Source organism: Crocodylus porosus, unplaced genomic scaffold (assembly GCF_001723895.1).
Source record: "Crocodylus porosus isolate Cpor-Errol unplaced genomic scaffold, CroPor_comp1, whole genome shotgun sequence".
NCBI lineage: Eukaryota > Metazoa > Chordata > Crocodylia > Crocodylidae > Crocodylus > Crocodylus porosus.
The window spans coordinates 29978218-30002811 of NW_017728911.1; the positions used below are offsets into that span (position 1 = coordinate 29978218).

The window sequence follows — 24594 nt, forward strand, 5'->3', positions numbered from 1 at the left end:
CATATCCGATAAGGTAGATGAGAGGTTGGATGCTTGCTGCATCAGCTCTGTGCCAGGGGCTCACTCATGCTACGCCTGAATACTAAGACAGCCATCTCTGAGGCAGCCAGTTGTGACAGTCCCACCACCAGAAGTTCTCTCTTCCACCTGAGGGTTTTTAGCTTTTTGGGTTTTTTTGAACTTCAGCAGCAGCAGTGCTGTTTTAGTCCCAATAAAGAAGTGAGGAGATGTTTTTTTTCAGATTTCCAGGCTAACCAAAAATTGTAGGTTCCAGATTTCAGGAATCTGAACCTGAAACTTTGGAGGTTCAAAGCTTTATTTTGTGCCAGCATCTCTTGCCCTAATAAGGCAAGCAGATTTCCTTCCTAACAAGGGCTTTAATCATTTACATACAGTAAGAATTCTAGGTCCCCTGAAAAATAAAGATGATAAGCAGCAATAAAAAGATCTTGTAAAATCCAGCACTAAAATGTCCGAGAGGTTTGTCAACAGCTTCTTCCACCTCTGCTCTCCAGTCCTGGCATCTTTACCTTTTAATTCTTTAGCTTTGGCATCCAGCTCTTTCCTTTCCACTTCAGACTCACTAGGAACTCCTTCATCTTCATCCTTGTCCCTGCACGAGAGATGGACACATTGCAATTACCACTATGAAAAAAGTGAGAGACATCTAAACCGAAGGAACAGTTCCTTAACTTACATGGTGTTAATGGTGTCCTGAATGAGTTGTATCCAGCTATTACGCTCCTCCTTGGAGCTAGCATGGACTTCTACCATCTCTGGCTCGGGCACTCCCGTGGAAATGAGGAATAAGCCTTTTTCCTCATGAGCCACTTCTCGTACAATGAGCTTTTTCAGAGAGAGTACTGTAGATTTCGTGTCCTACAGGGATACGTGAGAGGAGATAGATGAGAAGACAGAGAGAAAACACTAGAGTTTCTGCCTGGTCCCAAGGGCTCAAAAGCTCCCAATCCCTGTAATTAGACCTCCTTCCTAACCTGTAAGCATCTTGTGCAACCACAGGCTAAACAGAACTGCTGTGTCTCATCCAACACAGATTCATAGAATAACTTCACTTGAATACACAAAACTCCTGCCACCTTCCTCTGTTGATTCAGAAAGAAGGTCCAGATCATCCCATGCAGTCCCTGAATCCATTCAAAACCACCTTTGTGGTATTCAAACTCTCCAGGAACTTAATGTTGGTGGAGAAGCTCTGATTTCCTGTCTTTCTGTCCTGGGCTCTCTAACCTCGGTCTCCACACTTGACGGGGTTTGCTAGTTATTTCACCTGTAGTTTTTGCTTCCCCCTTTACAGCCCTAGAGATTCACATTTTTCTTCTTCAAACCTCACCCCAGACCTTATTGTTCTCAGTAGCTTATAGTTGATTTCCATCAGGAAGGGCTTGTGACACTGTCCATCTAAGACTGTGTGTGTGATTATATGCAACGTGCCGAGGGGGTCTCTAATATCTGCGTGCAATCAAATGCTTAGGGTTAAGTTTGGCAGGCAGAGTCTGACAAGTCTCTCTATGGTATCAGCAGGACACAGAGCAGAGAAAGTCTCTTCCCGGTCATACGCAGGACAGGCACATCAGATCAGATCAGCGGCAGTTCCTCATTATGTTGTGCCTTTTATCAAGGGCTCTCTCCTAAAACTGGTGTTTTTTCTTTACATGACAAACATACTCCTGTGGCGCACTGATCTGAAAGCTGCTCTCAGGACTTCCTTGCACCAGGTGGCTTTCTTTCCTTTGCCTTTTGACACTTATTAAGTCTGTTCTTTCTGCTCTTTCACTTTTACATTCTTCCCACCCTTAGTGCGAACACTTATGATTTGCACAGGCTGAAGAAGAGGAACCATATTCGGTGACAAGATTATTTTCAGAGCTAATTATCAAGTGTTCCAAGGCACCGTAGAAATCACTGAGGGGTGGGAAATGAGGGAGGGAATAAGACATGCTCTCAACAGCAAATAACCACGTCTGCCATGGATACACGGATAACATTTTTATAAAATACAAGATGTTCCCTTCACTAAGAACTAAGAGATGCAGTGGGCAGTGACTTGCTTTGGTTGCTCAATATATAAGTAGAACAGCAATTCCCAACCAGTGTGTGGCACCCTGGGGTGCCCTGAGATCCTCTCAAGGGTGATGGGGGATGCCATGCAGCATTCACACTGTTAGGTGTACAAATAGGACTCACAAGGTACACCCACAGATTTTGTAAGGAATCCAGGTGCTAAAAAGTGTGGCCTACTGTGACCTTTCTGAGTTCTTTGCAACAGAACTGGCCTATTATTTTCCTGCAGCTAAGGACAAGTGAAAACCAAGAGCTGGCATTTCCATGCAGGGCCTCGAGTCTAAAAAGGTTGAGAACCACTGCCCTAGAACCACACATGGAAAAGAAAGGAAAAGAAAATGTCAAAACCTTACCAGTGAGGCAAAGATGTACTTCTGGTCCTTCTCCTGAAGGAAGATCAGGATGTCTGAGAGGAGGACAGCCTGGACTTCTGCAGGAAAAGAAAGTCCACAAAACAGCTATATTTATATTGATCACCGATTCCAACCCAACAAATACCTTTTCTTTAGCAATATGAGGCATTCTGGCTGCTAATGAGCTGTTTTGCAAATATGAATCTGTCTTTTTTTTTTTTTTTTGCTTCTTAGGAAACTGGAGCTGTAAACACTGTCCTAGCAACATGTTTAGTTCCTGGGAAGCTGGAGGCCTAGAGAACCCCCACACAGTAACTCGACTAGGCAATGCAGAGTCACCTCTGAAAGGATTCAGAGGGAATTTTATCCAAACTATAAGCACTAGCTGAGATGATCTTTTCCAAATGACGAGCGCTGTGAGAATCCTGCAAGTGTGAGACAGTGCAACCTCTGGACACTTTCTGAACATAAGCACTGTTCATTCACGCAATCGATATTTCTGTCCTCAAGCAAAACATCTGCACAGGAAGTTTTGGGCCGATGGCTCTCTTGACAAACAGTTTATAGGGTGCAAATTGTCTTGCAACAATACTTGTCAGCAGCAATTTTTTTCCCCAGAATCTGACTTAAGCAGCTGATATCGATTCTGCCCACAGATATACATGGCTCTCACTCAGTTCAAGCACAGCCAATTTGATCTGCATCAGAGGGCAGAACCTGGTTCTCACGTGAGAAAGGAAAGCAACGTAAAGAAGTGATTTCAGGTTATTTTCTTAAAACACATATGCTATCTTCCAAGTCCCCTCATGATATATCACAAGATTAAACAGTAACTACTGAGTGTGCTGCCCCACCCAAAACTGCAGCACAAAGAGCTTCTGTGTAACGCGCTTGGAGATCGTGTGACACAGATGAGGTAAACCCAAAAGTTTACTCATCCCACGATAATTCTTTCCATTTCATTTTGTGAACAAGAGAATCTGTTTCAGATCAGCCACTAACTCAACTTTTGCCAGAGCCTCCAAGCAAACACGGGCTTCTTTGGAGGCTTGGAAAAGTTTGGTGATCTTCATTTCATGTTGCTTTGTTTTTACTTCCAAGCATTGCTACATTTTCTGTTCTTCCTGCAGCATACGAAGAACTGAAATACTTTGAGGAAACCTATTCCCATGCTACTTCTGGATCCATTTCCATACCCCAGAAGTTAAGATAAGCAACTTCTGGACCTGTGGACACTCTTCCACCTGGAACTTCTCACAAGTTTGCACCTGTATGGATGGTTTGTACAAGACCGCCTCTAACTGGGACATTTTACTATGCACTTAGGGGAAGCACAAGCCATTTTTTCTGCTGGCAATGTGCCGTATACTCTGTACTCATTGTGAGATTTTGTAACAGTAATAGAACGTGCCTCACCCACCATTCAAAGTGAGTACATTCCTGGGAACCTAGAAACCATCTTTAAACTTTCTTTCTCCAGACCCTTAGGGTAAATCATATTATATTTGGAATTTGATAAATGATCCTCCCTTTGCAGGAATGCACAGGTACGAACTCTTCCACTTCCAGAAAATGTTACTGAAAGATACAACCTTATAATGTTCCACGTATCAGACCTTTTTCACGCACACCACAGACTGATGCCTGAACTCCACACTTACCAGTATCAAGGCTTATATAATTGAGAAAGGTGGATAAGGAAAACAAGCCCAGGATCTTGGATGGGTGTGGAATAGTGTTGGCTGCTTTTGGCAGCTGCTTCTCATGGAGAACGAATTAACAACATAGTCCTACCTTAATGTTTTAGGCCTCAATTCAGCAAAGCACTTAAGCATGAAGCTCGGCTGAACTGGAAGCACAGTGCCTTCACAAAGCGATTTACATTGGTAACTGAATGAAAATCAATTCAAGAGTTCCAGAAATCGGTGCCAATAACACATACTGAGGCAGCTGAAGGGACGTGAGGAAAACAGAAAAACTCACTGGTTTGGAGCAGCAGCTCAGGAAATGCTTCAGAGAAATTATCGGGGTAGACAAATATTGAGCTACGGTCAGGAATGGGCAAAAGGCTTACCATGTCTTTGCTGCACTGTAGTAACTATTTACACACCTGCTCCTATCCCAGATCAAGAGAAAGTTAAACTTTGGTGACTTAGCCCTGTCTCACTCAGGGGTAAGCCGCTTTGGTTAAGGTTTCACGTGGGACAGCAGCAGGCCCATGAAACCCATGGGGCAGTCAGAACAGCGACTCTGCCTCCCCTCTTCCATTTCTCTCTGTAATTTGTACATCTGTCTATGCCCTAAGAGTCTGGTAAGACACATTGAGGATTTAGGTGCAACAGAGAAAGCAATGGTGGCTCTGGACAGTAGTGATGAAGGACTGCACAGATATGGAAATGGTGATGGCCCTGCTGGTCCTGAGCAACAAACCTGGGAGTGTCAGTGGTTTGGCTTCCTATGCAGCGAGCCTATTGCCTGGAGACATTTCAGAACCCAAATACTTCACTGCCTTGCAACCAGTGCATCCTGCTGGTCTCCATGCTTAAGGTATTCATATAGCGTCTGCATTTATAATGTGCTGGGGTGCCCTTGAGCTGCAAGTGCTCAGTGAACATCAAACACAAATGTTCAGCAGCAGCACAGGATCCTACCACTACCTGATTTTTTTTTTCCACATTTTTTTTTCCTCTTTATTAATTTTGCTCCTAGACTCTCAGGAGAAGCCCGGTGGAGCATGTGACTGGCTCTGTTACAAGCTCCTGTAACAGATCAAGAATTCCCTTTGCTAGGTAGGAGTTGTTTTAGCGCACTACTCACTGCAACTGAGCCTTTGTTTGGCTCAGAAAAAGTCCAAAGTGGTGCTGGTCACCTGTCATGCTGGTACTCGACACCCCAAATCAACTTCAGATCTAGTATGCAAAAAGGTATGTCCAAGCTGGCAGACCTAGTACCAGGCTAATGTGAACATAATGGTTCTCATGAATTCTTTTTTCACATTTTTTGGTAAATTGATTTGCTCGATTTAAGCTACTGAAGAAAAGCTCAAACCAAGAAGACCAGGCTAATTCCTGAGAAGTAAAGTGAAAAAGATCGGTTTTGGTTTCAGTTTCAAAGAGGAAGCAAACTTGGAAAATGAACAAGCAGAATCACTGGAAAGCATTAGCAGACAACAGAAATGCATTCAATGTTAGTTCAGGATGTTACCGGGAGCCCAGGGGAAGATGTAATGATTCTACTTCGAGAGTGTTTCTCCAAATGCAAAAAAAGAAATATAATGAAAATAATAATTGGGCCAGTGATTTAAAGGGAAACCTACTGCAGTAGGCAGAGTAATTCTAGACTGAAGGGAAAGCAACAAACAAGGTTGCAAGCAGCCAGATGATGATGCCTTCATCTGGGAGCTGGGAGTCGTATCCTTCAGGCGCACAATCTGTTGGGCTTTCTTACCTTTCAACCTCCCAGCTGCATTCTTCAGTGAGACAGGCCCGTCGCGGATGAGTTTTCGGCGCCTCAAGTCCTCTTTGGCGATCATCTGGCCGCTCTTCATCCTCATGATGGACTTGCTGTCCACCCGGGTGTAGATCTCACTGAGACGCATTTTCTTTTCATAATTGCTGACTTTGCTGTTCACGGCAGCAATCACATCCTTCACCAGGTTTAACGACTGAGTCAAGTGTTGGTGCTCCGCTTCATTTTCTTAAGAGAAGAGAGAAAATTTCATTTCAATTCAGCCTTACTTCAAACAAAGAGAGCCTACCTTGTGACTTTTTGGCTGTCTCCTCGCTCTATCAATCAAGTCATAAACAATAAAATGCAAAGAGGCATGCCTTCTTGAGCCAGATTTCATTTTATTTCTCAAAAACAAAACCAAAATAACCTTTGAGATGCATCACCCCAATGAAGGGAAATGGTAGAAAATACACTCTAAGTCATGGGAGACTAGGGCAACAAACAAAAATCATGCCCCCCATCTCTTCAGGTACTCAGTCAACTAATGAGCAGGCATCCATTTTGCATAGGGGCTTGACCATTTGTGTGGTCATAAAGTGCTGCTATTTTGGGATGTCAGAAGCTGTTAAAAATAATCAGCGAAGTAACAATCGTGCTTGTTAAGAACGTTTTAATGGTCTGGATTATTAATGAGCCATCAGGGTAGCAGTGAAATTCCCTCTGGTTCCCATTCTCAATGAAGTTACAGTACATAAACCTTTCACTTTGCAAATAAAATTCCATTCTTTATATAAACCATGGTAATGGGACAGGCCACTATGTCTGAGATGTTATTATAGAGAATAATAGCCAACAAGACAGCCCCTTGTGAATAGACTGTTATTTTATGAAACAGGCGAACAAAAAGCCCTGAAAACTTTCGAAAGAAATTGATTATAAAACAAGACACGGTGGCTAGATACAGCCATTACTTGATGAATGTCTGCTGCTGTATCTTCAGGATGCATACCCACTAGCAAAAGAACAGACGGCAATATGCATATATCACTTGCCAGAGGATTTTTGTGAGTGATACCCTATAATAAAAAGCAGCTCTGAAGCTTGCTGTAACTTAAGGAGGGCAACCCAGATAGTCATCCCTCATCCTCACTTGATAAAGGGCTTGTCTAGAAAATAAATAGACCACACCAGGAGATTATAGAAAGCAGGCTATATGTTGAACTGAACAGTTTTGCTTTCAAAATGAGTGAGCCAGGAACATGGCAAGCGTGTGCTGTCCAGGATTTCTCAGGTGGAGGGGAGATTGAGGGACGGCGCACTCTACTGCAGATCTGAGGAACCTCCTTCTTCAGGCATTATATTACAGCTAGTATTTAAGAGGTTCTGCAGTCTATGAATGCTGCTGCACAATTAGCTGGAGATTGCTGTTACACTCACTATATGAAAGCACTCCTCGCCCCACAGGGCTGGTGCGCTCTACCATTGCAGTAACATCAGGCTCGAGGAATGGAATCTGAATAAAGTTATGAAACCTTGGTTTCTAATCCCAGCAGTGCTAGGCACTGGCCAGGTCTGCTGAGAGCAGTTTTACTAGAAAAAGTCTTGAGGAGAGCTCTAGAGGGAATCAACAAGTGATTAGGAGGAGGAAAGGGCACCCACCTTTGGTGTATTCTAATATTCTTTGCAGTAGTACCGGATACTTCGTGATCCTCTGCGTTACTAACAAGATGCACTCAGGAATGCCAAGCCGCCTCACCACTGCACTGCTCATTTTTTTCTGAGAAAAGATGAGAAGTAAAGTGTTGTGGATGCCAATGTGCAGCAAGGACATGCTATTGGCCTTGCCAATACATCTCCCATTGGCTCTTACCTTGATGAATGCCTGAAACCGCTTTTCCTTGGAGAGCAGGTCTTTGAAATAATTCACGGCCTCATTGTGGTGCCCGCAGAATTTGCCGTACGTCTTCTTCATTCTCTCGGCATTCTCACCAGAAAACTGCAAGAGGCAAGCAACATGATAGATCCCACTAGGTTTTGGGGATTTCAACCTGCCATCATGCATCCATCAACTGAAGGGATATTGTCAGCTCATATGCAGGCCACATCAGAAGTTTTCTAAAGCCAAGTTACGAAAAATGTAATACCAGGGAACAAAGAACTGAGACTGGAGCCCCACTGTACTAATACTCTGAAAACTGCCTCACTGAGGCTATATTCCAAGTAGAAAAAATAGACAAAAGGATGGAGGGAAAACAGAGGTGCAGAGGGGTGAAGTGACATGCCCAGGGTCACAGAGCTGGTCAGGGGAAACTAGAATCTGGAACTCGGGAATACCTAACTTCCGGCTCCATGCTCAGAACATGCAGGTGTTTTCCATCACTTACCTGATTCACCAGGATATCTCCTATTCTCTTGATGACAAAGTTCTTTTCACTTTTGTCTGCCAGGGACTCTTTCTTCCTCTCCAGAATCCGCTGGAAGAACTGGTTGTGGATGTTCAGCAAGTCATCCAGGCAAGGAAAGACCTTTTCTACCGTTTGCTGTTCAAACTGCAGTTCCTGCATCATTCCCCTGCTGTAGACGTCACTCATGATCTTCAGCGTTCGGACGTGATGCATCTCTGTTTGCATCAGTTCTGAATAGGATGGAGACAGGGCCAACAAAGGAAGCATGTAAGGTGCCATCATGATGCAGTACGCTATTAGTATCTTCTAGAGTGCTGTACTACCCGTAGCGCATTGCAAAGCCAAGAAAATGCCACTGTCAGAGTAAGCTGGTTAGAAGGAATCTTTTTGGTTAATTAAGTTAACTTAAATGCCACAGGACATATTTCTCCATTCTGACATTACTTGTACTGAAAGGACATACACATGTGAACTGAGGAAAAAGCTCCGCTTACAATGCAGTCAGGACAGGATACTGGGCTCCAACACACTGCAGTTGGGCTGTTTTTTCCTCTCTTACTAGGTACTGCATAGAGTAGTAAGGTAAAACGTATTTTATCTTTAAAGAGCACAGGATAGCATGATTCATCACATCAGGGCTTGGACATGAGCTATTTACATTGGTGCATCTGTTTTGTACATGAATGTAAACTGCACAAGGATAGGAAAAGGGAGAATGCATAAGCTTATCCTAAAATAGCAGATCATAGGCTGCCACTACCATACCTCATCACTAGGTGGCAGGGGAGTCAGTTATAACCTATTTGCACTGAGCAAATGGCTACTCTGGGGTAACTTGTGGATGTGTTCACGACTATCCCAGCATAATTTACATTAGTATAGTTTTACTCCTGAATCTTTTAGGAGTTTATATCACCTGTCTATTCCTTGCTAACACTGGTGTAAAGGTCAATCACAGTGATAGAAACATGTTGTGTGTCCTGGCCCATAGAGATAGAAATAACCTTAAGAATAGCTGTATGGAAGGAGTGGTGGTTCGTCATTATAACAGAATATGACCAATAAAGAGATGGATAGATAATAGACAGATCACTAGAAAAACTGGCTGCTAAGTGCTTGAGGCTAGCAGTTTTCCAAATGTCAGGAATTTTCAGACATAAATATATGAATTTTACTAATGGCATAACTTGGAGCCAGTCACCTACCTGTCTCTGCTCTTTATTTCTGGGAATATCTATATTGTTAACAGAATCTGAACACTGCAGAGGGACACAACAGTAACAACCACACAATCGGATCATTGCAGTGCAATGCATTAGGATTCTTGTATCAAGATGGTGAAAGAACAAATACAACTAACACTGGTAACTGAGTGTAAAGGTGTGCAACAGAAACTGGGGAATGCAGTTTGTTTGCACCGTTCAAGGTGAGTGAGAGGTGGCTAAAGCTGACAAAAGGGCACTGGAGAACTTCATTTCTGGATCTCATGAAGTGTCAACATCCTCATTAAAATTAAAGTTTCCAAATTATTCTTGAACTGAAAAAAACAATACCAAATAGCTGTTCCAAAACAGAAGGTTCCTGCAGTCAAACAAAGTCTCTTGTAACGACTGCACGTCTCACCATAAATGACATCTTGCCGTTTGACAACATCTTTCTTTTGCTGACGCATAAACTTGTTGTCCACTACTTGACTCCATGACTCTGCCTCCAACTGCTTGGAATCCAACTCAAAGTCCCCCATCAGCTGTCCTTCATTCATGTCTGTACCTGCAGAAAGGCAACATAAGTTATGAAGACACAGATGACTGGCCCTATTTGAATTTCTACTAGGTATTCTGAGGTTTAAGGTTTTGCCATGAATGCTATGAACATCATACACATTTTTGACTACTGACATGGAGATAATATGGAACTGTCAATACATGGACCTGTACTCAGCAAGTCTGGTAAGGAAAAGTACTTTTCTAGGTTGCATGGTAGTTGCGCTACACAAGTCCACAATTACCAGGTAGATTGAACTGTAGCTTAAAGACTGGAGAAGAATAACTGCATTTTCGACATAACTACATAATAATTAAAGTGCTATTTGTCTTTCTTTGTTTATACCAGTAAACTAACAGTACTGTTAAAGAGAGATTTGTAAAACCTGTAGTTTGAAGCTAAGAAAACCATGGTCTTAGAGTGAAAGATTATATGCATCAGTAGCAACCTACTTCCAAAGAAATCATGCATTTGTGCCCTGAACAAAATATGCAAGAATTCAAGGCAGTTGGAAAATTTCCCTGCTACCAAAGTCTCTCTTGTTTGGTTCCTCCCGAGTTAAGTCCATTCTGTATCTTGCTGCTCAGTGTCAGCTACCACATGAATTGTTTAAAAACTGAATTATAACTTAGAAAACTCTCTGCTTAAAAGTTAACTTCTATTCTTAGTCTGAATTACACTAGGTACATTATTTTAACTTAAAAGACAAATTAAACTCTATTTGGAACACACTGACAAGAAAAAACGTAAAATGTGTAGGGCAGGTAGATGAATGGGCCAGAAAAGCAGACCTATGAAAGAAGACTCGAGAGGAAAGATCCACTCCTAAACTGTAAAGAGCCAAGTCACTGAAATGTAAATGAAACCCTTTGTGTCTCCCTCCCCGCTCCCAATTAGAACGTGCTAAAATGGTCTCTTCTATAAAGACATTACTAAATGGGCCCATGTTTTATTTTACTGTCTACATCTTCTAAAGTAAAAGGAACTAAAGGCTTTAACTCTCCGTCAAAGAAAACTGATTTCAAAACACATTTAATGGATTTTGCATTTCTAGCAAGTAACACTGAGACCTTCCATGTGCTGGTGATGCTTTTCTGTTTATCCTAATACCACTGGGATTTCTTACCCTCATCAATGAGCGACTCTGTGGATTCATTCACTCGGCTGATTTTATGTAAAGAGTCTGTTGACTGCGACAGGTATTTCCAATTATTTATTAAGCTTTCCTCACTGCCAACTCTGCAGACAAAAAGAAAACAGAAGACTGGTTAGGACTCTGACAGCCAGACAATTGTTTTGCAAGCTGCCATAAATGTGCCTACCTATGCACAAGCGTAGGTACTGAAGGCATGTAGTGTTGCTATGTATGTTTATTGCTAATAACAACAAATTAGGATTCAGCAAACTAGATCACCTCAAATTCTAACTGAACTGGGCACTTCCTAAAAACATACAGCAAATCTTTGAAGTTTTTTTCCCTATTTGTATTGCCACCTAGTTCCTTATTTTAGCTGGGATAGAATTTAAGCCAAAACATAGTATGAAGTGCTGTTCAAGTTACTGTTTTTCCATTTCCAGTGATGCTAAGAAAGATGGGAAATTTCCCAAGGGAGCCTATACAAGCCAGTGTCTAGCTGAATGCGTTCCATCTAAAGATTTGGATATGAAATTAAACTTGTAGGTATTTTTTTCACTCCCAGATTGAGCCTTTTGATAACCCCTTTCACACCTCTACAAATACACACCGCAGAGCATATTTTAAAATCACTGGTGTTAAGAAAAATGGAAATGAGAATGTATTTTTTTTTTTTTTTTTAGAAATGCTTCCTTTATATCAACCTTCTGTATGTATAATGATAATGTGGGTCATAGAGCTTTTATTATCATCAGGTCTGAATGGGTCCATAACTTGCAAACTGTTGAAAACTGAAACCCACAGTAGACAGGAAATCTAAGTTATGTTTCTCACAGTAACTTATTCCTTTTGAGCATGCTCAATGTAAGACTTGTATTTCTGTATAGGAAAACATGCTTTATAACTATATACACAGAAATGCACTCACAGAATATTCTTAAAAAAAACAGGAACTAATGTACAGCTTTCACTATGCTCATAGTGCAGTTGCTGTGCTTTTTCACGGTGAGGAAAAAACCCTTACCCAGCAATGTTCTGTATTGAGACGCTTTTTGAAAGTGCTGTGCTCTGTTGTGATCTCCTGTTATTGAATAGTGAGGTGACGGTGTTTTCGTCAGGGGCAAGTATTGCAGAGCGGGGGCGCTCCTTAGGTTGTGAGGCTAGAGGAGAAAAGTCAGATTTCTGATTAGATGCCATCCCATCTCCTTGCTAACCTCAACAGGATGATTCAACCAAGTCACACTGCACAACGCACTTCCACTATGGAAGAGGTTCCCAAATGTTTTCTTCTCGCATACCCTCATCCAGATTTACCAGCTGCCTGCATGCCCCTACCAGCATACAATTTACATTAACCTCTTAAATGCTAGGTATTATTATAATGAAAATTAAATCTGCTATTACCCAATTTCTCCCATGTACCCACCAGACATGCCCTGCATACCCCCAGGGGTATGTGGACCACAGTTTGGGAACCCCCGCTTTTGGGAGCAGATTGCCAGCTATGCACGGTCATGGCGCCGCTGAAATCTGATTTCCCTCCAAACCAATTTTAACATAAGATCCAGTAAGAAATCCTAATCAAGGTGACTTTCCCATTCACTTTGAGAATTTTGCTGAAGTACAATTTTAGGATTAGATTTCTGTAAGCAAACACAAGTTGTGCTCTGTTAGTCACAGGTTCGTGGGAGCAGCAAAGCAGCCTGCAGATGGCTGCACTCCCAATCAGGCACAGCTGCTTGATTGGGAACAGGGCCCAACCACTGGTGATAAAAGCAGGCCCTGAGCGATACAGCCCACAGTTTGCTTCGAGCAGCCAAGGGGAGGACATCACCCAGCTGGAGCTGCTGATCATGCAACATCTTGCAGGTACAGGGAAGGAGCTATGGGGAAGGTGGTGGCTCCTGAGGCCAAGCGGGGGTGGGATTCTGAGCCCTAAGAAGGAGCTGGGTGTGAGGCTCCAGGAGCAAGGGAATTGAGGCCCAGTGTCGGGCAAGGCGATTAAGACCCCATTGTGGGGGGTGTGAGGGGACCAAGAGGGTCCCAAACCAGGCAGGGAGCCCAAGGAAAAGGGAGGGGCTGGGAGCCCCAAATGAGTGGGATTGTGACCCCAGTGTGAGGGCATAGGAGTGAGAGTCCCAATGTGAGGCACTGCAGGACAGGTCTCAGGGTGAGGGCACAGGATTATGTGTTGAGTACTGGGCCATGCAAATTTTAGGCTGGGTGTTAGGCCATGGATGCCATCTGTGAGGCATGAGATGCACTATAAGAGGAGGTCGGAGCCATGTATAGGCCCTTGGCATCAGGGCAAGTAAATGGGCAGCTTCCTGCCTTGTTATCAACTTTCAAATATTTCACCAAAGGCATAGCAGGCAAGGTAGGAGGGTGGTTAGCCCAGAAACAAGCGGCTGGGCCAACTCGACCAGCCCTGAGATGCCCACTTGTTACAACTTCTTCCCTCCTACCCCCCACCAATATCTTTGGGAAAGTATGGAGCCTACAAGGCGTGGCAAGACAGTTTGTATTGGTTCCAGCCTCTTGAGAGTGAATACACTTGAGTATAATTAAATTCTAATGTGCTACCGGGGAAAAAAACGAAAAAAGATGATGCACTGTCCACCATTATTTTTTGTGAAATAATGACGGACAGTTTGTTCCTTCATATTCCTATGCAGGGAAGTAGTGACCACACTGAACACCCGTGCTTTCCAAAAGGGTCACAGGAAGACCTTTGAACTCTTCCCTGTTCTGCCTGTGCTACCCATGGCCTGACTGGGGGAGCCAGGTAGAATACACAATCCCTTAACCACTCTCTTGGGAAGTGGAGAACTTTATTCAGTTCAACTGAATAAGCAACACAACCTGTACTTCCTTGAGTGCACAGTTCTTCTCACCCCTGATATGCCCTGGACTCTCTTGGGGTGGGTTCTTTAACTTTATGCTCGCACAACGCAGAAAAAATATCCATCCCAGGTCATCCTCACTCCAGTTATGCTGAAGGACCTGGGTACATCCTCAGACACCTTTCCTAGTTCCTATATACCATTTCTTTTTCTCCCTGTTCAGTTTTTCTGGTGCTTAGTGGGGTGCCTGGCAGTAGCAGCAAGGAACAGCTTCTTCCGATGGCAGAGTTTGGAATGATCCTATTCATTTTAACTCGGCTTTTGAATAAAAAACTTGGTTTAACCATTGTTTTATACATTTTCTTTGGTCCTGAATAACCTGGCAATCTACACTAACAAAACACTCATGCTCACTCTTTCCAATGTCAAGAAGTCATTGGCAGCCATTCTTGTTTCAAATGATGTTAGCTTCAATGCAAGTCAGAGGAGCCTACGGGCTATTTTAAAATTACACCTGAGAGGATATTGTCCCTAACACCACTTGAACAGTTGCAGAGTTCTGCTACTTTGCTCCATCCTTAATTCTCCCCTTCCACTACGGTGAGGTATTAGTTGGCCCACACAACAACTATGATGCCTCTGTTCCAGTTAAGAACTCACTAACCTAGGGAAATTTTCAGTTGACCAGCCATGACTAGACTGCAGCTTCTCCGAATCACCTAAACGGAACTGGATGACTAGAAAGCACTGCATCTCCAACACTTCATCACAGCCTTAAATCAATTTAAGATTATTCAGAGAGCACAGGAAAGTATAAGCCATTTGCTCATTACAGTCACCACATCTAAAATCCTAAGCATTGCTTGCTGTGCACAGAATAGACAACTCTTCCCTGTATCATAAAATGTTTTTCCTCGTACTAAAGTGTGCAATATTGCTTGATCACAATAATTAAAGATAATGATAAAAAATTAGCAGCTTTTAAGGAGGAACTTCAGGGGAAAAAAAGAGAAGGAAAGGCTTACGTTTGTTTCTCATAATTACTGTGGGTAATGATGAGGTATCATGTGCCTGCAGCACCCCTTTTTGTGGCTGAAAGAAAAAGAAAATAGACTTAATTTCTTCACTTAACAGGAGTAGAGGCCTTTGCTTATCTATAGATACTTTTTAGTTTACATTATACAGCTACTAAGATCTGAATTTTCTCAGAACTGCTTAGAGTTCGGACACAGCACACTGGGCACTGGCATATGGCGTTGCTGTTAGCTTGGGGGTGTCATTGGACTGTACATAACGACAGATAGAGAAACACTTGCAACACAAAGGAAAAAAAACAAAAGAAAGGGCTGATACTGCAAGATTATTAAAGCCTATTAAAAATTCATGGAGGTAGCATTATACATAACAGGAAGGGTTATTATTTTTTAACTCTAATCATAATACAAAAAAGAGTCCTCCCCCCAACCACAGCTTATCTGTTTAAAAAAAAAGGGATGACAAACTTAAATGAGAAAAGCATGGTAGGCTGATGAACTTGGATAAAGGCTGTCTGTATATTGGACAACGATATTCATCAAGACCCATTACATATTGCACAAATCACTATTTTAAAAGAAACGCTAAGCAGCAAAATCAAGCACTCCACTGTTAAGAAATGCCACAATTAAGGGGGAATGTGCCCTACTGTAGATGCGTGTTATACTTCTGTCTGTAACTACATCATCCCACACTACTATTTCCCAAAGATCTCTGCTTCATTCAACGCATACACTGTGATCCCTTATCTGAACAGTACTTTATCTCCCTGCTCATCCCCTTCTACGCCCCGCTTTTCACCCTGATGCACTCCAGACGGCCTGCTACCTCTTTCTCCAGGCGCTCCTTAGGTTGGGAGGCTAGAGGAGAAAAGTCAGATTTCTGATTAGGATGTCCCAGTCTTCCTGCTCTCAGTGCCTGTACCAGCAGGCCTAGTGTTCCTCTGGCTGGGGAGGACCAATTACAGGGAAGGCCTTGTGCAGAAGATGCTCCACATCTGTATTCTGAAGAAAGGCAGTGACCACACTGGAAAAGCCCAGCACCTGAAGTGTCTTATGTATCAGCATCTATGTGCTTTAAAATGGCCATTTTTAAGCATGGAGATGCTGATACAGGAGACGGCGGAGGCTGCTGGAGCACGGTAATTAATTGCCACGTTCCAGCAGACTCGATTAATTGAGTTTGCTCTGATATGCTGTAATTACAGTGTGTTGGAGCAGCCTCGCTGCCCATGTATAGGTACCCCTAATGCTTAAGGGGGCTTGAAACAATTTGTTCTCTTCCTACAATCCCATGCCTCATTCTCTACGTTATTTCTAGAACAAACAAGGCAGAGGTCCTACAAAAATGCATCCACTTTGGCTATGTGGCATTGATCCACTCATTGAGCACCATCCAACCAGAACATAAACACAACAATTTTCAAAGATGTGTGCAACTGTAAAGGACGGTTATAACTCACATACGCAAGATGAGCAAATTAAGATTGGACAGACCACATGAACCCTGGCACTCCAAATTCTTGAGCCCCTCACTCTGTAACGTTAATGCTCTTTTAGTGCGTGTGGACTTGTGTGTGCATCTTCTGAACGTTATTACAAATGTGTCCCCTCCCAAAATCGATATTCTACCAGGTGGAATTCACCAGCCTCGCTGGATCCTTTAGCGCTGCACCAGACATCTGCCCTTCAGGCACCCACAGTCATGACAGCACTAGCAGAATGTCACTATTTCTGGAGACCATCACCAGAGGGAGATAGCATACCCATCTACTTCTTTGCTTGGCTTTGCATCTCAGTCCTTACCCTCACCCTTTGTGCAGATCCCTCATACTGCCTTAAGACTTTTCCCATTTACATATCAGCTCTCACTCTGGATGATGATTATAAATTTTAGGAGAGCCTAAGGAAATCCATCCCCATAATGCTAGGTACTGAAGTTTCTGCCCGGCAAACTGGAAAGTCCTGGGACTAGTAGGGGAGACGCTCCATACCTGCATTTTAACATAGCCCCCCCCATTCAGCAGAGAACATGAAACCTCTTACCTTCATTTTGACCTTTGCACATGAAGCCAGGCTCTCCTTGCAGCCTTTGTGAACAATTGCATTGCAGTCTGCAAAAGTGGGAAAAACATACACACAAGCCAGGTCAGAACATCATTTCATTTCTGTTCATTTGTCCACTGAACACCATTTACAGTCCTAATTGAGACTTTGAATACTTTAGGAGTTTGACATCTGGTCATAAACAGGAAGAAATTATACATATTACTTAACACCCTGCTCCATAATAACTAGGTCACATAATGGCATCAATCATTTACAAAATCCTGTATGTTTTGGGGGTGTTATTTTTGGAAGATCTGTGTAAAACATGTAAGGCATGCAGAGTCCCAAAAGATACAAAGATGCTTGTTATGCTTTTGATGACAAATGAAAGAGAGATGGAAAGGGGGGAGGGGGAGAAATCAGAAGCCAATTAACATGTGTAGACATGATTAAAAGCTTATAACCAGAGGCAGGCAGAAGTGGGGACAGATTTAAACACAAGAAAATTCTTTAGAAAACCCAAAATGCTTTCTAAATAAGGCCCTAACCCTCCCCCCATGCACCACTACATATACTCTTCCTTGCTTGTAATTTTAATAATATTTGCTATCAGCCCTTGCAGCCACAAAAGGCCAAGAATACCTCATCTCACCACTCAACCAGCAAGATCCGAATTTAGTGAGTGCTGGGATGTTATAGAAGAGTGAAGAATTCCCTCTTTTCCTGGCCTGGCCTAGAGTAATGGATAATATTGTGATTTTTCCACCCTTTGAGAAGGCAGAAGGCTCTGATGCATTAAATCAGCTGAGTTCAAAAGATTTCAGGTCTCTGAAGCAGAAATCATCTGACAACCACTTGAGAGATTTCAGTGCTATTTGAATTCAAACTCAAGCCCCAATCTGGTTTCAGGACCTGACTCTCAAACCCTAATCTAAACTTCATCTAGAGCCAAGTGTTACTTCCTCAGCTGGATCTGCAATAAAAAAAATAAAGTGCTTATGTCAAGATAGGACAAAGGACCTGGCCAGACAGCACTAATGTGTTGGCTTCAACTGATGCAAAAACCCCACCATCATATTTTATATGGAAATTCTGATTCCAACAATATTGCTTCCAAAAATAGTTCCAGCCCTAGCCTTCAACTTTTCCCTCCATTAACCAAACCATTAATAATAATTAGGGAAGAAAGAAATTCTGCTTTGCTCCAGCTGGCATTCTAAATTACAGAGAAACGCCAGAGTTACTCAATAGTGACCTTTTGATACACCTGCAGTGTCTCCAGTTTTAAAAAGGATTGTGTTAATTCTTGCAGCGTTTAATAATGTGAACTACTCAGTTGGAAAAATAATCTCAACGGTTCATAAATCCATTGACTTAATAGGACCCAAACCTCTCAATTTATTTATTTTTTTTAAACTACAGTCTTAGACATGACAAAGAAGTCACAGTGGTGACATGACTGTGAAAATATTGGCCAGCGCTGCAGGAAGCTATGGCCAGCTGAAGCAATAACCACCAGCTACAGCCAGCTGACGCAAATACTGTGACTGCTGCTCAGTGCTGGTCATTCTGAAAAAGGATGTGTATCACAAGAGTCTTGGGGCAGAAGGTTAAGATATTTTGCTACTGCTCTAGAGGTGTCAGCTTGAGCCCCATGCCAGGTTTGTGCTAAAGTTCAGCCGGCTGACCCAGCTGTACCCGTCATTCAGGTGGGGGAGTCAAAGACTGTGGGGCGTGGGGCTCTTATTGGCTTCTCAACCTGGAGGGCCTCAACTGTGCTAGCCCTATGGGCCACTGGACTTTGAAGGACCTTTGTCCTTTTGAATATAACATTACAGATTTCATAGCCATTAGGGGCTGGAAGGGAGCTCATGAGATCATCGGGTCCAGCCCGCCCGCCACAGGACAGAAGTCAGCTGGGATCAAGTGACTCCAGCAAGAAATATATCCGCCTGTTTTATGAAAGAGTCCAGAGTAGGTGCTTGCACCACTCCTGGGGGGGTGGGAAGTTTGTTCCAGATCCTAGATTATGAATATATGGGTTTCATTTTTGAGAAACAGGAACTTCCTGGAAGCCACTGCTGGGAAGCAGGATGGAGTACGAGCGGCACTCATTCTTCGGTGAAATACGAACCTCCTCCAGCCCCTCACACCCTCCCCCAGCCCCTGGGCACATGCCAAAGGACTCCTCTCACAAAGGAGGAATGAAACAATGGGGGAAGCCACAAAACAGCACCAAAGCATCTGGGCAACAATTCAGAGCAGCCGTTTGAAGTGTGGGCTGGGTATCTGCTTTAAGTGCAGAGCTCAACTCTGCTTTATCTAGGAGCTGCAACTGCCACCTGCGTTATGACCACCTTCCTGTTTTGCTTCACAAGATTAGACTGCCACTTGGTTTGAAAGGTTTGCACCCTGATGTGATGCATCCCCTTTCCCACACAATGCACTCCCTCTCAGTGGAGAGCTGCACGGGTTTCAAACACTAAAGCAGCAAGGCACCCTCTCTTCCTACAACCCGCGGGGCTCTGATTTGATGCGGGACATTGAAGCAAAAAGCACTTGGTTGTTTTCCCTTCAGATTCCACATTGTGGAGAGGGCCAATGCACACTGCATGCTCCTGTCATTTTTGCAGTGACTCTTCCAAGTCTAGCTGGATTATATACAAGCAGAAGACAGGGCAGCTTTGCAGCTTTATAAACTAACTAAATTAGAGCAGTCTAGCATAAGCTTATAAATGTGTTGCAGCATCTTATGCAACTACAGTGAGTGGCTCTCTTCCAGGGTAACGTCTACTTTTTCCTTAGAAGTACATTCATTCATAATGTGCGAGTCAGACACTTCACACGCATGTATATGAAAGGATTTTGAAAGAAAGAAGAATATTTGGGGTCCCAGCTTTCAACAAACACATATGGGAGTCTGGCATCAGGATCCCTAAAAATTCTCCCCCAGGTCCCTAGATATCGTAAGTGGGTGATTGCAGAGACGCAGCTGTTGTTGTGCAGCATAAGTATTATATGGTGTCTTTATGATTATAATTGACTTCCTCGTGTCTAGCGCTGTGAGGACAGCAGTCTAGGCACTGGAGTATGGTGAAAAGTCCCTACGCTCCGTGCATGTCTTTTAACTCTTTAAATCTTTGTGTAGCTTCAAGCATGAAGTGAAAGGAAATGTCACAAACCGATGTACATCTTCAACAATGCTAATTAGAGAGGCATGGTAAGTGAATCCTGATCCTGGCAAGCCCAAAAGCTGCTGGGTCTTTATTAACAAAAGGTATTTAGGAAAAAACTGAAGTTCACTGGGATGTAAAGAAAGTTAAACATAGAGAAATGTGGTTTCTTAAGTGGATTGAGAAGATTTTTTTCCCCCCCAAAAAAGTAAACAGGGAAGAAGACACATTGAAGAGTCTGTAATTATTAACATTTTCCACTTCCTGTCAGACTGCTTCATGCAAACAATCTTGCCGCAGTCCCTTCTCCTTCAGGAAACTCCAAAGCTGCCTCCAACTCTGGGGACACAAACTGGCTATTGTCCTTTCTGCCTCTTTCCACAACGGCAGTGGACACTGGTTGTCTGTTGAAGCTGATCATCCTTATCCTTCTTGCTAGATGGCAGAAGGCTGCAAACAGCAGTAGTTCCCACCCTGCAGCACAACAGATCATTCACAGCCCTTTGCTTTACAATAGCTCATGGCTGGAGAACTCTCCCCTAATGGGAAGGCAGAGCGTGCAGAACTGTGCAAAATCCATAAGCTGTTCAGGTTCCAAGCACTGAAATGAGAACGTGGCCTCCACTTCTAACTGGAAGAGCTCCTTGCAAATACTCTGTACTAGTTCAGTTCGGGAATGGAAACCATCATGGATTAGATACTAAGCACTGAAAGTGCCAGGCAGGAGTGGGGAAAGCATCGCTGTGCAGCTCTTTACTCATCTTGCAGCTCTGCACTCAATACTCTAAAGCACCACCAGTTCTCTGGTCTCTGCTGAGCTCGATCTTCCAGCCTTATCAATGACATGCACTACTTTGTCACATGAATAACTGTTCAACAGAAGCAAGAACAAGATGCCCAGGCTCATTTTAACAGGAAACTGTCTCCCAGCCAGTGCCCAGTTCGCTGTCTATGCTGCACTGCATATCCTGAGCACTGCTTAAGTCCTCAGTTGATAAGTGTAAACTTACACACTTTCCTCACTAATGTTCCCCACACAGACGTGCATCCATAATTATCTATCACTCCCACAGTCTTTTCAACGTTAAATGGCTAATATTTTCCTCTGAAACACTGTTAATCTAAGCTAACAGCCACCACAGACTGGGGAACAGAGAACGCACCTGCCTTTTTTTCTGCCCTGCGCCAGCCATATTTCTGCCTGACTTGATAACAAAACCAGAAGTAGGTTTCTGAGAGCCCAGCCGCCCACCGTATCTAAAGCACCTGAAAGCACGGAAAGATGCTACAACAATTGAGACAACTACTCTTGCCTTTCAATAGTCGAGATTTACTCCTGCTGGTAATCCTGAAAAGATCTATGGCTGATATCTGATCTGATGTGAAGTCTCAACATTGTGCACGTGCACAGAGAGGGCATGCTCACTTCAGACTGCAGCACTTGCCCTCCAAGAGCTCACCGAAACACTGAGCCAGCATCTGATGGAGCTAACGCAGCAGTCTAAGTATACATGGGACTGAGCACTTTTTCTCCCTGCAGGGGAAATGCAAAACTGAGACCAAGGTACTTCAGTCCCAAGCCTTTTTTACACAGCTTCAATAACATCTTTCAGTCCTAATTTGCTGCAACCAAGCTAAGAGTGGATGAACACACTAGATCACATTATAACCGCTAAACTGAGCCAATCCTCAGTCACAAACTAGGTTGAAAGTCGATTTCACTTTCATTTTAGTTTTTTATTTGAATCCAAGCTACTTGAGGTAAAAAAAGCTGATGCATGGAAACCCCATTTAGTTATCCCTTTATCAAGTGTTAAAACTCTCAAAGTGAAGGGCTAAATAAAGAAGAAAATCAACTATAAGCCATCCTGACACATGACAAATTTTCTCCCTGCAGCGCAACACAAAGGTAAAACCACTTACTTGCACAGAGGTACGAATCCTTGTTGAAAGGTTTCATACAGTGGTGACAGGTGACTGGACCCACAACAGGGGTTGTGTTGAAGAGGTGTCCATTTAGCAACTTCTTGTCTTTTTCTTTCTCCTTGGAATCTTTGTCTTTCTCTTTAATCTTCTCCTTATCTTTCTCTTTTTCCTGCCAAAGAAAAATGAGGCAGCTCTTTGTTACTTTGTCGAAGACAATATTGTTTGCCTTCAGTGCCACAGCTGTACTGACCCATGGACACCTTGATAAATAATCATAGGTCTTTCCAAGCCTCAGTTAGGAACCAAATTTATGGCCTACACAGAAAGGAATTATCATGCTGCACTGGCATTTTACAAGCACAGCTGCTCAAGACCGGAGGTTTCTTCTCCAAACATTTGTGTTTCTTTTCATTTCTGGCTTCAGGCAAATACCTTGCCCTGATCATAACTCAATAGTAACTGGGGAAAACAAAGTTCTGCACAACTTTCAACAAACTACAGGATAACTAAACCAACAGTTTTTACATGGACCAAACTTGTAAGGCTGTTGTACAGGACTTATATTTTGCAATTTTATCTTAAATTGAGAAACAGAACTATACAGAGTGTTTATGAAGTCATTGTGCAGCTTTAAATTTCAATAACTTTAGATGTACACATGATGGAAGCAAACTGTAAACAGCAACTAAAAGCAGAATTCATTAAGTTTTAAGACAGCACAGCTCAAATGTCTAGACTTCAACATAACCGCCATCTTTCGTGATACATCGTTCAATCAGATTTTCCAACTCACAGAAAACATTTTCCGGTTGCTGCTGAGTGATTTCATGAATTGTGTTTGTGATCTTTACCCTATGCGTAGCTTACACTATGCTAAAATACTTAATGAATTTTGCTTTCAATTGCCATTCACAGTTTGCTTCTATCATGTGTATATCTAAAGTTATTAAAGTTTAAAGTTGCACAAGGACTTTATAAACACCCTGTGTTTATAGAGCGTGCTCTAGGACATAAGGCTGGCTTAGTGGCCTCTGGTTTCCCTTCTAACTTGATGTCACTTACCTCAATGGTTACCATTTCATGCAACTGGCTCCAAATAACTGTTGAGAAATATGTTTTTCACAAATTTTTTATCCACAGCACAACGGGTAATTTGCTACACTAGACACTGGTTAAATGTTCTGAGTCATCTCTGCTGCTATCTTCAGCATGGCTCCACTGTTAACCAGAAAGAGTGAAGACAGACAAGAGACTGGCTAAGCTCAAAGAAAGCCCCAGTGGTTGCTCTCCACTTGGAGAAGGAAGGGCATAACCTCTGAGGATCAGCAGTTTTTGGCAGGCTGATTAGCAAAGCCAGCCGTGCCAGAAGAACCGTCTCTCCTTCCTACCCTGAAGATAGCATTCAAATCGGTAAGGTCACACTCCTCTAAAATATCAATTTAAAACCTGATACCAATTTTACAGGTTAACTAGTAACTCAAAAGCTACATCACAGAAGGTGCAAAGATTCTTATATTGCTCGTGTTCTGGTTGAAAACCCTTAAATGCAAAGATACTGAAAAATAAAGGAAGTGAGACTCACAGGTTTCCTATGTGCCTGGAAGTCCTTTTAAATACAGGATGGCAAGCACTGAAGTTTTAGCTCCCTAGTCCCTGCTCTGTTTCCTCATTCTCAAATCCCAAATCTGAGCAATACCCACCCCCAACACTAGCACATACCAAGCTAACAATTGTTATATCCTGCCTTTTTTTTTTTTAATTTCAATTAATGACTGCAGCCATGAGGTCTTGTGTCAAAGAAATCACAACTAAGCCTGAAGTGAAATTAGGATGGATTTTGGTGGCTTTTATTTGCACTTTGTTAACTGCATGCAATGTGTCCAGAACTAAATATTTTTGCAACAGAGGTCTAAGCAAACAAACAAAAAAGTCAGTCCTCCTGCTGCTTGACAGCTAAGCTGGACAATGGCAATGAAGTAGTTAATGCTGTGGTGACAACTTCTGCAATCACTAAGAGAAAAACTTTAGAGCCTTTGACAACGCATGCAAATAATGAGTAAACACATTTTAACATTTCTGCTTCTCTCTATGAAACCAAGGCTGAATGTCATGACCCGAGTCCACACCAACAGTGTCTTATAAAGAACCCCTCCCGATTATCAGTTGCTGCCCCAAAGCCCTTCTTTATGCAGCATCCATAGTTCGTAGGGTCGGAAGGGACCTGAGCAGATCATCAAGTCCGACCCCCTGCCATGGCAGGAAACAGTACTGGGGTCCAACGACCCCGGCAAGGTAACTGTCAAGCCTTCTCTTAAAGACCCCCAGGGTAGGAGCCAGCACCACTTCTTGGAAGTTGGTCCCAGGTCCTAGCTGCCCTGAC

General features: G+C 42.9%; 1 protein-coding gene across 5 annotated transcripts in view; it reads right to left on the reverse strand.

Moving 5' to 3' along the window:
* AKAP13 (A-kinase anchoring protein 13) overlaps window positions 1–24594 on the reverse strand; it is a 243484-nt gene that overhangs the window by 16557 nt on the left and 202333 nt on the right. For all 5 annotated transcript variants that reach the window (XM_019533755.1, XM_019533754.1, XM_019533753.1 and 2 more), the window contains 13 exons: window positions 22212–22383; window positions 17113–17180; window positions 15058–15124; window positions 12214–12349; window positions 11181–11293; window positions 9914–10060; window positions 8270–8520; window positions 7756–7881; window positions 7545–7662; window positions 5883–6131; window positions 2436–2512; window positions 698–879; window positions 531–613 (listed from right to left, as the gene is read on the reverse strand). In XM_019533755.1, the coding sequence (XP_019389300.1) occupies window positions 531–613; window positions 698–879; window positions 2436–2512; window positions 5883–6131; window positions 7545–7662; window positions 7756–7881; window positions 8270–8520; window positions 9914–10060; window positions 11181–11293; window positions 12214–12349; window positions 15058–15124; window positions 17113–17180; window positions 22212–22383 (1789 nt within the window). The remainder of the gene's footprint in view (window positions 1–530; window positions 614–697; window positions 880–2435; window positions 2513–5882; window positions 6132–7544; window positions 7663–7755; window positions 7882–8269; window positions 8521–9913; window positions 10061–11180; window positions 11294–12213; window positions 12350–15057; window positions 15125–17112; window positions 17181–22211; window positions 22384–24594) is intronic.